General features: G+C 51.5%; 2 protein-coding genes across 11 annotated transcripts in view; one reads left to right on the forward strand and one right to left on the reverse strand.

Annotated features, from left to right (window-relative positions):
* The window catches only part of SZT2 (SZT2 subunit of KICSTOR complex), a 53,188-nt gene extending 48,081 nt beyond the window's left edge, over positions 1-5,107 (forward strand). For 3 of the 4 annotated variants that reach the window (XM_055401776.2, XM_055401777.2, XM_055401779.2), the window contains 7 exons: positions 8-221; positions 589-742; positions 880-1,002; positions 1,097-1,502; positions 1,616-1,732; positions 3,024-3,092; positions 3,254-5,107. In XM_055401776.2, coding sequence (XP_055257751.2) covers positions 8-221; positions 589-742; positions 880-1,002; positions 1,097-1,502; positions 1,616-1,732; positions 3,024-3,092; positions 3,254-3,397 — 1,227 coding nt within the window. In that variant the 3' untranslated portion in view covers positions 3,398-5,107. Of the gene's footprint in view, positions 1-7; positions 222-588; positions 743-879; positions 1,003-1,096; positions 1,503-1,615; positions 1,733-3,023; positions 3,093-3,253 lie in introns of those variants that run through there. The other variant, XM_055401778.2, reaches the window with a different exon arrangement.
* Positions 4,055-7,253, reverse strand: HYI (hydroxypyruvate isomerase (putative)). Of its 7 annotated transcripts, XM_055401786.2 has the most exons (8): positions 6,656-7,247; positions 6,466-6,577; positions 5,354-5,468; positions 4,860-4,938; positions 4,721-4,770; positions 4,547-4,616; positions 4,326-4,460; positions 4,055-4,214 (listed from the first exon to the last, which is right to left on the reverse strand). In XM_055401786.2, the coding sequence occupies exons 1-8, from the start codon at positions 6,852-6,854 to the stop codon at positions 4,141-4,143; spliced, it is 834 nt and encodes a 277-aa protein (XP_055257761.2). In that variant the 5' UTR covers positions 6,855-7,247; the 3' UTR covers positions 4,055-4,140. The 7 variants fall into 7 exon arrangements, with proteins under 7 accessions (XP_055257761.2, XP_055257762.2, XP_055257759.2 ...); XM_055401787.2 differs by having other exon boundaries at positions 4,326-4,370; positions 6,466-7,253; XM_055401784.2 differs by having other exon boundaries at positions 6,466-7,251.
* Positions 7,254-14,216: the final 6,963 nt, after the last annotated feature.

Here is a 14,216-nt window from a genome sequence, read left to right on the forward strand (position 1 = left end):
TCCCCAGCTGTCCATGCTCTTCACAGAGGAGTGCGACAGGGTGCGGGATCTGATGCACGTGCACTCCTTCAGCTACGACTTCCACCTGCGCCTCGTGCATCAGCACGTGTTGGGTGCCCACTTGGTGCTGCGGCACGGCTACCACCTGACCACCTTCCTGCGACACTTCCTGGCCCACCATCCTGATGGGCCCCACTTCGGCCGCAATCACATTTACCAAGGTCAGTGCCCAAGGGCGAGCCAGTGAACCCGGAAAAGAACAGGCCGCAACCAGTACCGAGGGACCACTTCCGGGGGCCAGACCTTGTCTCTTCTCTCCTGTATTGTCAGTCGCCTTGTGTCACCTGGACCCTGTCCTCGCCTTTCTGTCTTAAGTAACTCCGAGTCTGTTTCACAAGTTTAGATCCTTGCCCCGTGTGCCCTGCCCCCATGTCTCCTGAGCCGCTTTGTCCCATCTCCATCTCCCACAGGAGCTCCCCAGAAAGAGTCAGTCTGCTTGTTAGTCAAGCCTCAGGGACTCCTGTCCTCCAGCCCACCAGATCATTGTGTCTGTCTGGGGCTCAGTGTCTCCTGTAACTCACCCCCCAGGGACCCTGGAGCTCCCCACCCCGCTCATCGCTGCCCACCAGCTGTACAACTATGTGGCTGACCACGCCAGCTCCTACCACATGAAGCCACTCCGGATGGCCCGGCCAGGAGGCCCAGAACACAACGAGTACGCCCTGGTGTCAGCATGGCATAGGTAAGGCGGAAGGGGATGGGTGGAGCTGGAGCTACGGCCATCCTTGCATAGTGGGACCCGTGTTCTCTAGGCCGAAAGGGTGGGCCTGGCTTCATCAGAACCTCAGGCTTGACGTCTCCCCCACCCCCACTGCTCAGCTCTGGCTCCTACCTCGACTCCGAGGGACTTCGTCACCAGGATGACTTTGATGTGTCTCTGCTTGTCTGTCACTGTGCTGCGCCCTTTGAGGAGCAAGGAGAGGCCGAGCGGCACGTTCTTCGGTCAGCAGATCCCCTACCTTGAACGTGGCTCTTGCCCTGAAATGGCCTTCTCTCCTACTGTGATCGTCACACTCCTACCCCCTCCCCACCCTAGGCTACAGTTCTTCGTGGTGCTCACCAGCCAACGAGAGTTGTTCCCCAGACTCACTGCGGACATGCGCCGGCTCCGGAAGCCTCCCAGACTGACGTCTGAGCCAGAGGCTCCTGGGAGCTCAGCCAGCAGCCCTGGGGAGGCCTCCGGGGCCGGTGTGACCCCCGGACCAGCTCCCCTTTTCCCCCCACTGGCTGCAGAGGTGGGCGTGGCACGGGCACGGCTGGCTCAGCTGGTCCGGCTGGCTGGAGGGCACTGCCGTCGGGACACCCTTTGGAAGCGCCTCTTCTTGCTGGAACCACCAGGACCTGATCGGCTGAGGCTAGGGGGCCGCCTGGCCCTGGCCGAGCTGGAGGAGCTCCTCGAAGCGGTCCATGCCAAATCCATTGGGGACATTGACCCGCAGCTGGTAAGGGGCTGGAATGAGTGCTTGGAATGCCACCAGTAGCCAGGGTAAAGGTTGCGGGAGTCTCAGAGGTGGCTCTGGGATAGCAGATCCATGCCTGTGGACCTTCCCCCCAGGACTGCTTCCTGTCTATGACAGTCTCCTGGTACCAGAGCCTGATCAAGGTTCTCCTGAGCCGCTTTCCCCAGAGCTGTCGCCATTTTCAGAGCCCAGACTTGGGAACTCAGTACCTGGTAAGTTTCCTTGACCTTCCTCTGAAAGAAATCCTCATCAGAGGGATGACAGGGTCCCCCGCAAGGGGCCCCAGCCTGACTACATAGACTCTGGAGGGAGGCTGAGATGGAGTGACTACACAGGTAGATAGGAAAACTCTTCAAGCGCCAAGCCATAGCCTGTGACTCACTGAGAATAACCTAGAGCTGTGCTCTCAGGACCCTCAAAGGCACACACCTTGGCTAGTGATCCCAAGGGCCAAGCTCTGGAACCTCATAAGTGGTTAGTTCATGGAGGTTCAAGTCCCAGAAAGGACTTCTTGGGCTTTCAAGACTTTTTACCAAAGTTTGGTCCTCACACTAGCAGCATCAGCCCCACCTGGGAACTGGCTGAAGTGCAAACCCAAGGCCCCACCCCCACCCTGCTGACCCAGAAGCTGTTTTCCACCATCTCCACAATGATTGATGTGTGCATTAGAGACTGATAGGTTGCTGGGAAGGGCTGTGGAGAGAAGAGAGTTATGGCAGTGGGCATTGGGACTGCCAAGTCTCAAGGATGGACCCAATTAAGAGCAGCAGTTTAGGAGGAGTGAGGTTCAAGAGATTTCTGAAAAAAAAAGTACTTGGTCCATGGTGAGGGGTCCTGCCACATGGTGCTTATGGGGAAGACTTAGTTTCATCGTGTGACAAAGCATCACCCAGAAGCTGAGGTTAGTTAAGGTAAGGCTGCAGTAGTGCGGGCGAGTGTGAGCAGATGGGGGTGCTTCTGTGGGTGGCAAGAATGCTGGAGCAGGAATGGGTTTGGGAGAAGAGCAATGAGTTGAGTCTGAGGCCCAAGAGGACCTTGCAGGACCACAGTCTAGAAGGTCTGTGGACATCGGGGACTGGAGCTCAGGAGAGGGGTGTAGGCAGCACTTATATGAACAGGAGGTCACTGAAGCCCCAGGCATAGAATAAACTGCTTGGGGAGAGATCACAAAGCTGAGCTACAGGGACAGACATCCAGGAGGCCAGAGACACAAAACCCAGGAGGCCAGGAGGGCTCTCTTCGAGGGGAGAGAGCCCCCCTTTGTTGATGGGCTTCAGATGTTGATGCCAGCTTGTTTAGGGCCTTCCAGGCAAGGACCACTTCCCTCATCCTGACGTCCTGGACAGGCTGACTGGGAGCCAATAAGGATGAGAAGCAAGGTTGAAGCGCAGGTGGGGTCAGGTGGTGATGAAAGCCAGCCTTCCTCAGGCTGGTCCCCCCTCCAGGATGCCCTCATGGAGGGTCTCTGCCTCACCATCCATCTCATTGTGTCTGTGTCTGTAGGTTGTGCTGAACCAGAAGTTCACGGACTGTTTTGTGCTAGTGTTTCTGGACTCCCACTTGGGAAAGACGGTGAGAACAGGGGTGGGGGGCTGTTGAGGGAGTTTGTGTCAGCCCTCGTGGGAGGCTGTACCCCAGATGCTCCACCCCAGAGCCTGCTGAGGTCGGGGAGCCCAGCTTCCCGGGCCCAGCCTGCCCGCCTCTCACCACTGCACCCACCCCCTGTTCCTTAGTCTCTGACAGTGGTTTTCCGAGAGCCCTTCCCTGTGCAGCCCCAGGACAGCGAGAGCCCCCCTGCCCAGCTGGTCTCCACCTACCACCACCTGGAGTCCGTCATCAACACGGCCTGCTTCACCCTCTGGACCCGCCTCCTCTGAACGGCCTCAACTCGCAGCTCTAGAAGGCTGCCCACGTGAACGCTCAGACCAGCCCTTCCGGGTCCCTGGGCAAGACTGGACACTGAGGGACACCAGAGGTTGGGTGACTGCGTCTTGGGGGCTGTAGCAGGAGCTGTGCTCCCTAAACACTTGCCGCCACTGGCCAGCGCAGGGCTCCAGAGGGTCCGCTCACCACCCAAGGCGCCCATGCCCTCTCAGGTCCCCAGGCCCTTCCAGGAGATGCCTCCTCTCTGCTCACCTGGCTGAGTCTGGGAATTCTCCATATCAGGTGGCAGGTAGAGCCCTTAGAGCTGCCCTGCCTGAATCCTGTCTGACACCCACCTCCCCCACCCTCATCGTGAGTCCTTGGATCATCAGTTCCCACTGGGACATCATTGCCAGACAACTGCCATTGAGATAAGACACCTCCGTTCAAATCCCAGCTCTGCCTCTGAAGCAGCTGTGACCGTGGGCAAGTCCCTTGGCCGTTGTACCCTTGGTTTCTCATCTGTACACCAGGAGCACGGACACAGCAACACCGGCCCAGACTGGAGGACTTGGCCATGAGCTGTGTGGCCCTTCTCTGCAGGAGGGAAGCGACTCAAAGAAACTGTGTTAGACACTGTGTGTCCCGTCCCCCCATAACACACACACGTGGAAATGTTCAGCAGGTCGTCTTTAATTAGAGGAGACTTAGCCGTGCTGCTCACCATCCCAGAGGCATGTGGCCGGAGCGCAGGACCTCACTGGCCAGCCTGTGGGCGGCCCCTCAGCTCCCAGTATGCACGCAGCCAACTCAGGCCCTCTACTGTGTTTCCTGAGGGGAGCAGGGCGCGAGGCATCTCAGCCCATGCGGAGGAAGACAGCCCCTGTCTGACACTGTCCCTCCAGAGGCCCTGCCCTGGGGCCAGGCTCAGCCCACCCTCACCTCGAGGCTGGTACTCGCAGCCCACGAAGCCTCTGTAGCCTTCATCTTCCAGCAGTTGGAACAGATACGGAAAGTTGAGCTCTCCCGGGCTGTCGGGTTCCCCCCGACCCGGGACCTGTGCCACCTGCACGTGCCCTGGGGGTAGTGTTGGGGGTAGAAAGAGTGAAGGACAGAGGAAGCCTCATAGCAGACCAGGAAGAAGCCAAGAAAGGGGCCCTCACCAACAATGGGCAGAAACTCTCGCACGTTCCCTGTCAGGTTCCCGTCCATGATCTGCCAGTGGAATAAGTCCTGGGGCAGAGATTCCCACAGTCAGAGACCCTGCAGCCCACACCACCGTCCCCGGATTTGGAGAACACGGGCCCTCTGAGAAGCACGCCCTCGCCCCCACTTACCATCTGCAGCTGGAGGTTGGGTCTTCCCACCTTCTGTAAGATGGCTGCCGCTGGGAGAAAAACCAGGGAGGGGGGTTGTGAGACTAAAGGAGGGCCTGAGAATCAATGGACAGGAGGCAGCAGGGGGCTGGGGGCCTACCCTGCTGGGGCGTGTCCAGGAAGTACCCGGGATCCGTGATGCGGGTGTTTATGGGTTCCAGCAGTCCCACGAGGTTCTCCTAGTGCCAGGCCAGATCCATGAGGAGAGCTGTCCCCAAGTTCATCCCCTCAGTCAGTCACTGCTCAAGCCGATCCCCAGCCCTTCTGGCCTGGGTCAGGGCCCAGCCTTGCACCTCACTGCTCTCCCTACCATGCTTCCCCTCCACATACATACATGCATGAAGTATGTGTCTGTATGTGTGTTCACTGTCTCGTGTGCGTGCTCAGCCATGTCCAACTCTATGTGACCCCATGGACTGTAGCCCGCCAGGCTCCTCTATCCATGGGATTTCCCAGGCAAGAATACTGGAGTGGGTTGCCATTTCCTCCTCCAGAGGACGTTCCTGACCCCCAGGGATCAAACCCACGTCTCCTGCATTGGTAGGCAGATTCTTTACCACTGTGCCATCTGAGAAGCCCCTTTCACTGTCTCACCTGAGCCAAAACCTCAGCTGCGTGCCTGAGGTTCTCCAGGAAAACTATCTCCATTTCACCCCTGACCGCGGCTCTGTCAGCCCCCTTGGGCACTCGGCCAGCCATTAGGTGAATCCTGTGGGGAAAATGGGGCTGGAGGGGGCTGTGGAGTCCATCCTCGAAGAAGCCTTCACTCCCACACCCCCTGGGCACTTCTCTTCCAGCTACCCTCTGACTGCACCAGCCTCCCGTCTCCCCTGCTCTCCAGTCGGGACCACCTGGCTCTGGTGCTCACGCCTCCCGGTGCCCTCAGACACTTGTGTCAGCCTAAGACGAAGACCTTTCCCAGATTCTTTCTGAAGGCCCACCATCCTGCTTCAGAGACCCCAGGCGCTCACTCAGCCCCTCCTGTACATCCAGATTCTCCTTTTCCATGGCCCTTCTCCTCAAGCCTCACCTTTAAAAAATTACTTTGACCCTTATGCTCAGGTATTCCACGCTGCTTGTCTCTCCTTGCATCTGCTGCTTAGCTTCTTCCCATCTGTTTTCTGCACACACACACACTCCTCCCTCTGCCCCATAACTGCTTGTTGCCAGTTCCTTCTCAGCCTGGTTGCCCTGTGCAGGATTTGACATTCACCTTATCAGCCCCACTCTGAGTCCCCCACCTTCTCCCTTCACCGCCTCATCTGTCTCAGTCACCTCCAAAGCAGATAGGCTTCACCTCCATCCTCATAATCTGCGGAATACACCAAGCCCCTGGGGACGTGGGGCTACTGCATCCCTGCCTGGAATGCTCCTTTGGTCAAGCAAGCACCCACCACGGAGACCCAGTTCAACATCACTACCTGTTAAGCTTTCTCTGATCCCAGACCGAGTTAGAACTGCTCCCAAGAGTCTCCTTGAACTGACCAGTCCTCTTAATGGACCACTGCTTTGTTATGTCCCAGGTCATACTGAGTTCCCAGCATGAGGTGAGCAAGAAAGACTTGCAAACTGAGAGTGACATACACACAGATGAAATGCAAAAGGCAATTTACAAGGGATCAGGACTGAAGAGGCAGAGACGGGAGTACCCCAGAGCCTCTTCTCTCGCGGATTATGGGGGCGGGGGAGTGGAGAGGGGAGGTTACCTGGAACAGCCCAGAGCCTTAGCGTACAGCACCGCCTGCTCCAGCCCTTCTCGGAAGGCCGCCTGCCTCCCGGGAACAGCCCCCAGCCCATTCTCCCCCTTCTCTCTGTCTCCTGCGGAAAGAATGGGCCTCAGCTCCCTGCTCCTTCCGCACTGCCCCACCCGGTCCCGGTCCGGGACGTGCCACGCACCCGGGGGCGTGTTGATTAGCACGATTCGTAGCCCGGCTTCCCGCGCCGCGCGCGCCAGCGCCTCCGGTGGCTCCGCATACGGCCAGCCGATCTCGGCCGCTTCGAAGCCCGAACTGCCCGCGGCGCGGAGCCGCGCGGGAAAGCCCGACAGCTCCGGGAACAGCCATGACAGGTTGGCCGAGAAGCGGAGCGGAGCCATGGCTACTCGGGAGCGCGCGCGGGGCGGAGTCTCCGCAGCTAGAAGGCTGCAGCCGCGAGCAGGGTCGAGCCGGGGAATAGAGGGCCCGCGCAGCGGGCAGGGCCGGGGAAAAGCCTGGAGGGCCGCACTCGGGGGGCGGGGCGGGCCGGGGCCTGGAGGATCCGGAAGTGGTGGAAGAACCCGGCCCGGCCGCGCGGGGGCGCGCTGGCGCCGCGAGATGGGTGCAGGCCCTCCAGCTGGGAGCCCGGTGGGTGGTAAGGGCCGCGGACCTGCCAGGAAAGTGCACTTTTCCGGACGGGAGAGGAAGGCACGGGAAGGGGGCGCGGGCCCAGTTAGGGTGAAGGAACGTGGATGCTAACAAACGCTTAGTGTTTACCTTCATTATAACCAGAGTATCTGTTCATTAAAGAACTTTTGAAAGCCTTGTGCCAGGGCAAAAACTAAACACGTGCAGTCTTGTCTTAGAAAACCCTGATCACAGTGTATATGCGGTCTTATGGCATATTATTTCGTTTTCCCCGAGAAAACCTTGAATTAGCTGCTCGTTCCACACCTGAACAGCCTAGAATTGACCATGCTTACAGGGGTTTCAAAGTGTGTGTGTGTGCGCGAGCGCGTGTGCTATAAAAGCTCTTTAGTGCATCTTTTGGTTCCCTCTCTGAATCGTTTTTCCAGGTTCCTCCTGTAGGTACAAAGTTCAAAGTCCTTTGTAAGGAAAACTGCCCCCACCCCTGGACTCCGCACCGAGCGGCTGTGGGCGGGCTGTCCCCTCTCAGCCCCAGCTGATTGGGCCACGGAAAGACATCTGATCCAAGCGCAGCCAATCCATAGGCAGGCCCGAGACTCTTGTCCAGTTTGTAAAGCTAATCTGGCCAATTAGATTCCCTCTTGGAGAGTTCAAACAAGGAAATACTGAGAGCCAAGTAAGCGGTGGATTTGGCAGATGGTTTTGGCTGTAGAAACTTTAAAGCCGGAGTCAGGTGGTGAAGAAAATTAGAACAGAGAAGGAGAATAACCGAACACTACGAGTAGGCGTAGCACATTGGAATACCGCTGCTTTAGAGTTCCCAGGACTGACCAAACCCACGGCAGCTCCCAGTCTACGCTTCCCCAGGCCAGGATATTTAGACTTTCCCTGGTTTCTGTGGCTGTAGTCTCCTGGTGTTTCTTCACATCATCCGAATAAATTTATTTCAGCCACATTAACCCAATTGAATAGGCAGATTCCAGGTTGGGATTACGTGGTGAAAAAGTAGGACCATGCTCAAGTTTTTTATGACTGTGCTAATGTGCTGTGGGCGTTAAGTCGCTTCTGTCGTGTCCGACTCTGTGCGACACTATGGACTGCAGCCTGCCAGGCTCCTCTGTCCATGTCCATGGAATTATCCAGGGGAGAAAACTGGAGTGGGTTGCCGTTCCCTCCTCCAAGGAATCTTCCCAACCCAGGGATCGAACCCGTCTCAAGGTCTGCATTGGCAGGCCGGATTTTTACCACTAGCGCCACCTGGGAATGGCTTCTCAAAAATGTAATTTTACACTCAGATGACACATGCACAGAGGTCATCTTGATCTGCTTCCTGTGCTGACTTTGACAGAAGGCAGCTTGAAGCGCAACGTCAGGAGAACCCAGGGTCCACTGTCTTCTGTCACTGCTCACTTACATCTCAAGTCAGGCTCACCCAGCCACCCCGGGGCCAGGCTGAGAGAATTAATCCAAGTTCCTGGCAGGCACTGTTTCTTCAGCACTGCCTCCACGAACAGACGGATGTCGGCTCACTTGAAATCAAATCACTTTATTTCTTGCCCCTCTGCATTATGTTTGGAACTCTGACTCCTCCAGGAACATATTTCTTGGAAGAAAGTGAAAATGAAAGTCACTCAGTCGTGTCCCAATCCTTGCGACCCCATTCGCTATACAGTCCATGGAATTCTCCAGGCCAGAATACTGGAGTGGGTAGCCTTTCCCTTCTCCAGGGGATCTTCCCAACCTAGGGATCAAACCCAGGTCTCCTGCATTGCGGGCGGATTCTTTACCAGCTGAGCTACCAGGGAAGCCTGACATGTTTCTTGGGTACTGTCCAATCAAGATATGGCCTCACTAAGTTTAACATTTTAATCAATCTCAAGTTCAGCATGTTTATGATCCACTGTTGAGAGTGCGGAGTAACATCTAAGGTAAGTTAATTCCTTATCAACACTTCACTGTAAATCTGAGTATGCAAATTCTATTTAAGACTTTAAAAACACCATCATCTTCTTGGGTCTTTACCAGGAACAAGATTTGTCCAGGCTCCAATAGTCTACTCATTTTTTGCTTGTATACCCTTTTTAGGGCAGCAGAGATAATGTATAAACTAGATGTTCATGAATCACTTTTCTCCTCATATCCACCTTCACATAATGTATCAAAACTTATACAAGAGGAGAACAATGCCCAGTAAAATTATTTTCTTTAGTCATCATTTGCCTTCCAAGGAGTAAGCATCTTTTAATTTCATGGCTGCAATCAGCATCTGCAGTGATTTTGGAGCCCCCCAAAAAAAGTCTGACACTGCTTCCACTGTTTCCCCATCTATTGCCCATGAAGTGATGGAAGGAAAGTTATGACCAACCTAGATAGCATATTAAAAAGCAGAGACATTACTTTGCCAACCAAGGTCCGTCTAGTCAAGGCTATGGTTTTTCCAGTAGTCATGTATGGATGTGAGAGTTGGACTGTGAAGAAGGCTGATGGCCAAAGAATTGATGCTTTTGAACTGTGGTGCTGGAGAAGACTCTTGGGAGTCCCTTGGACTGCAAGGAGATCCAACCAGTCCATTCTACAGGAGATCAATCCTGGGTGTTGATTGGAAGGACTGATGCTAAAGCTGAAACTCCAATACTTTGGCCACCTGATGCAACAAGTTGACTCACTGGAAAAGACTCTGATGCTGGGAGGGATTGGGGGCGGGAGGAGATGGGGACGACAGAGAATGAGATGTCTGGATGGCATCACCAACTCGATGGACATGAGTTTGAGTGAACTCTGGGAGTTGGTGATGGACAGGTGTTAGAGTCCGGAGTCGCCCTTCCCTCAAAGGAACAGAGGACACTCACGATAATGCAAGACACACAGAGAGGTTTATTTCCAGCTAGCTGGGGTCCTTGTTGAAACCCGCTGTGTCGGGCGGACACTTGGACCCCAGCTAGCTGGAAATAAACCTCGCTGTGTGTCTTGCTTTGTCGTGAGTGTCCTCTGTTCCTTTGAGGGAAGGGCGACTCCGGACTCTAACACAGGGAGGCCTGGCATGCTGTGTGATTCATGGGGTCGCAAAGAGTCGGACATGACTGAGCGACTGAACTGAACTGAACTATCCCACTTTGCAAAATAAGCATTACACTAAGTTATGATTACAAATCTTGATTCTTTGCATTTAACTTTTCTTTAAATTTATTTAGCTATTTTTGGCTGCACTGAGTCTTCATTGCTCCACATGGACTCCTCATTTCAGTGGCTTCTCGTTGTCCAACACCAGCTTTAGGGCACACAGGCTTCAGTAGCAAGCGGAGCATGAGCTCAGTAGCAGCAGCTCCCCAGCTTAGCAAGCTGTGACATGTGGAATCTTCCCAGAGCAGGGATTGAACCGGTTTTCCCTGCATTGCAAGGCAGACTTTAAACCATTGGACCACCAGGGAGGCCCTGCATTTAACTTTAATCAAAGAATGTGTACAGGTATGATGATCAGTTAAGAGAACAAGAGCTTGTAAATAATTATGTGGCTAATGGCTGAAACTTGCACATAGAGTTCAGAGTCTCATTTGATCACCGATTGCACTTGCCAATGTCATAAAAAATATTACAACTCATATGTGAAATTCAAATCGAAACCTTAATGAAATTTCATTTTATACTTTCCAGATTGGCAAAAAAAAAACACAAAAACACCTTAAAAGGGAGACAATAGCTAGTATTGGAAGAGGTTTGAAACAACTGGAACATTTATTCACTGCTGATAGGAGTATAAGTTACTGCAACCACTTTGGAAGTTAATTTGGCATTATCTCTTAAAGGTGAACATTCATATATCTTTGATCCAGCAGTTCCATGCCCAGGTTTATCCCCTGGAGAACTTCGTGGAGAAGAGTACCCAGAATAATTCAGTGATGTTCATAGCAGCACTATTTATGCAGCAAAAATAAGGAACTAACTTAAATGTCCATCGATACATATATAGATGAGTTGTGGTATGGCCCTGCAGTGTTGTTTATAAAAGTGAAGGGAAAACCGGTGACTTAAATGATAAAATTGAGTTGCTCTTGGATTAGAGTAATGCATGAAGACTTAGTGACTTTGGATCAAATTGAAAACATCAGTATGAACACATCAAATGGATAAATCTCAGAAACATAATTGTGAGTGAAAGAAGTAAATCAGAAATATATACAGTATGATTCCACTTACATAAAGTCGAAAGCAGGGAAAACCAAGCAATACCTTGTGTAGGGATACAAACATCTGTGGTAAAACTATAAAGAGAAGCAAGTGATCATGACCACAAAATTCAAGATGATGGTGACTTCTGGAGGGGAAGAGAGGGGGTGGTGTTGGCAACTTCAAAATTAAGGGTCTTCCCCTTTTTCTGGTGTGTTGTGATCACATACCTTTATCACATTCTCTGTATCTTACATGTATTTTATAAATATTTTGTATCTGTTTTATATTTTTAAATGATAGCATTTTTAAACTTTTGATATGCTTTATTACCACCTGTTGGCACATTTTATATTAACATCTTCATTTCACTATCATGAAAATCTCAAGGTTTTTCTACAGGCTCAGCTTGTTTGTGTTAGACTGTAATTGCTACTTTTTAGATTCAGCGTGTCACTGCTTAGGCCAGTGGTCCTTTACTATATTATCTGTGGGAGGCAGCCTGTAAAGTGGTCCCTGGTGATCTCCACCTCCGGGTTGTCACGTCCCCTCCCCTTGAATATGGGCTGGACCTTGCAATTCACTTCAAACAAATAGAATACAGCAAAAATAGTACAGTGTGACCTCGGAAATTAGGTTACAAAAAGGCTTTAGCTTATGTCTTGGGTATCCTCTTTCACTCACTTGCTCTGAAGAAAACCAGATGCCGTATTGTGAGCTGCCCTATGGAAAGATCTATGTCTAAGAGTCTTTCCAGAGCGACTAAGAACTGGCCACAACTTAGCAGCTAGGGGCCAATGCCTCTGGCGGGCCACCTGTGAGTGATGTTGGAAGCAGGTCTACTCCCACTGAGCCTTGAGATAACTGTATCCTGACCAACACCTTGACTGCCTGATGACAGACAAGATTTGAGTCAGAGAGATCCAACTAAGCCACACACAGATTCCTGGCAACAGAGTGTCTTTGGTAGTAAACACTCGTCATCTGAGCCCCTGAGTTTGGGGTAATTTGTTAGCAGCAATTGATATCTAATAGAGCTTCTCTTTCTTCTCTTGTTTTGGAGAATTATATCACATTCACCACTTCTTCATCTTAAGTGTGAATAGGTTCTACCATCTTCTTATAAGTTCCTCTCTTGACCCAGCCACAGTGATTGGTCAGTGAGTGGACACCTGTCCCAAGCTAGACCAACCAGAGTATCTGTTATAGACATTGTAGGTTGCCTACCCAATGTCTGCTCCCTCTTTTCTCCTTAGTTGAACCATACCTCATGGGGACATTTTGTTCAGTTGCTCAGTCCTGTCTGACTCTTTTCAACCCCACAGACTGCAGCATGCCAGGCTTCCCTGTCCTTCACCATCTCCCGGAGTTTGCTCAAACTCATGTCCATTGAGTCAGTGATGCCATCCAACCATCTCATCCTCTGTTGTCCCCATCTCCTCCTACCTGCAATCTTGCCCAGATCAGGGTCTTTTAGAATGAGTCTGCTCTTCACATCAGGTGGCCGAAGTACTGGGACTTTAGCTTCAGCATCAGTCCTTCGAATGAACATTCAGGGTTGATTTCCTTTAGGAGTGACCGGTTTGATCTACTTGCAGTCCAAGGAACTCTCAACAGTCTTCTCCAACACCACAGTTCAAAAGCCTCAGTTCTTTGGCATTTAGTCTTCTTTATGGTCCAACTCTTACATCCATACGTGACTACTGGAAAAACCATAGGTTTGACTAGATGGACATTGGTTGGCAAAGTGATGTCTCTGGTTTTTAACATACTGTCTAGGTTTGTCATAGCTTTCTTTCCAAGGAGCAAGCGTCTTTTAATTTCATAGCTGCAGTCATGGTCTGCAGTGATTTTGGAGCCCAAGAAAAGAAAATCTGTTACTGATTTCACTTTTTCCCATTCTATTTGCCATGAAGTGATGGGACTGGATGCCATGATCTTAGTTTTTTGGTTGTTGAGTTTTAAGCCAGCTTTTTCACTCTCCTCTTTCATCCTCAGCAAGAGGCTCTTCAGTTCCTCTTCACTTTCTGCCGTTAGAGTGGTATCATCGGCATATCTGAGGTTGTTGATATCTCTCCCAGCAATCTTGATTTCAGCTTGTGATTTATCCAGTCCAGCATTTCACATGATGTACTCTGTATATAAATAAAATAATCAGGGTGACACTCAGCCAGAGAGAATAAAGTTGATGTACAGAGCACTTCCCAGGTGGCTCAGTGGTAAAGACTCCACCTACCATGCTAGAGACACAGGTTCAATCACTAAGTTGGGAAGATTCCCCTGACAAGTAAATGGCAACCCACTCCAGTAATCTTGCCTGGGAAATCCCATGGACGAGGAGCCTGGTGGGCTCCAGCTCATGGGGTCACAAAAGAGGGCTCACAACTTAGCAACTAAGCAACAACAACAGAAAGACATGGCAAGAAAAACTGAGAGGCATTGTGTTCACTCCAAACCTCTGTAAGGGAATCGGTCAGGCTAGTCTTCCTGCTTCATCTTAACTCTTCCCCAGAAAGAAATGACTCAGAACTAACTTGCTTTTCCCATCACCAAACCAAGAATTGTGCAAATTTCAACAAACACTTGGTTCTTTTGGTAAAAAAATAAAACAAAACAAAACAATTTAAAGACTTGGACCATGGGCAGTTGGGCTATGTATTTGCATAATTTTATGAATTTATATAATTTAATAGCTGGTAGCAGTAAGCTGAATGACTCACAGCAACTCAGGGATCTCAGTGTCTATGAGAAATCTTTGTCTTTCAAAGTAATGAATTTATGCTAATGATTTTTATTTCACCCAATCTTCATTAAGCTCTTTCCTACCTTGCTTTAATACAAGAGCATCTTCCTTTCTATTTTAACTTTCTTATTTGAGCTCCCATTCTTTTTTATCACTTTTATATGGCATGTTCAAATCAGGCTCCATATATCATGCTAGGTATTTTCAC

Source organism: Moschus berezovskii, chromosome 4 (assembly GCF_049115385.1).
Source record: "Moschus berezovskii isolate FMDL1 chromosome 4, NW_MosBer_1.0, whole genome shotgun sequence".
In the NCBI taxonomy this organism is placed as follows: Eukaryota; Metazoa; Chordata; class Mammalia; order Artiodactyla; family Moschidae; genus Moschus; species Moschus berezovskii.

Bases quoted from the DNA above. Each gene is read 5' to 3' on its own strand.
- HYI (XM_055401780.2), bottom strand. From the start codon at position 6,854: ATGGCTCCGCTCCGCTTCTCGGCCAACCTGTCATGGCTGTTCCCGGAG. The intron at 4,771-4,859 runs GTAGGCCCCCAG...TTTTTCTCCCAG, and splicing joins CCTGGACACGCCCCAGCAGG to CGGCAGCCATCTTACAGAAG. The intron at 4,461-4,546 runs GTGAGGGCCCCT...CACTACCCCCAG, and splicing joins AGAGTTTCTGCCCATTGTTG to GGCACGTGCAGGTGGCACAG.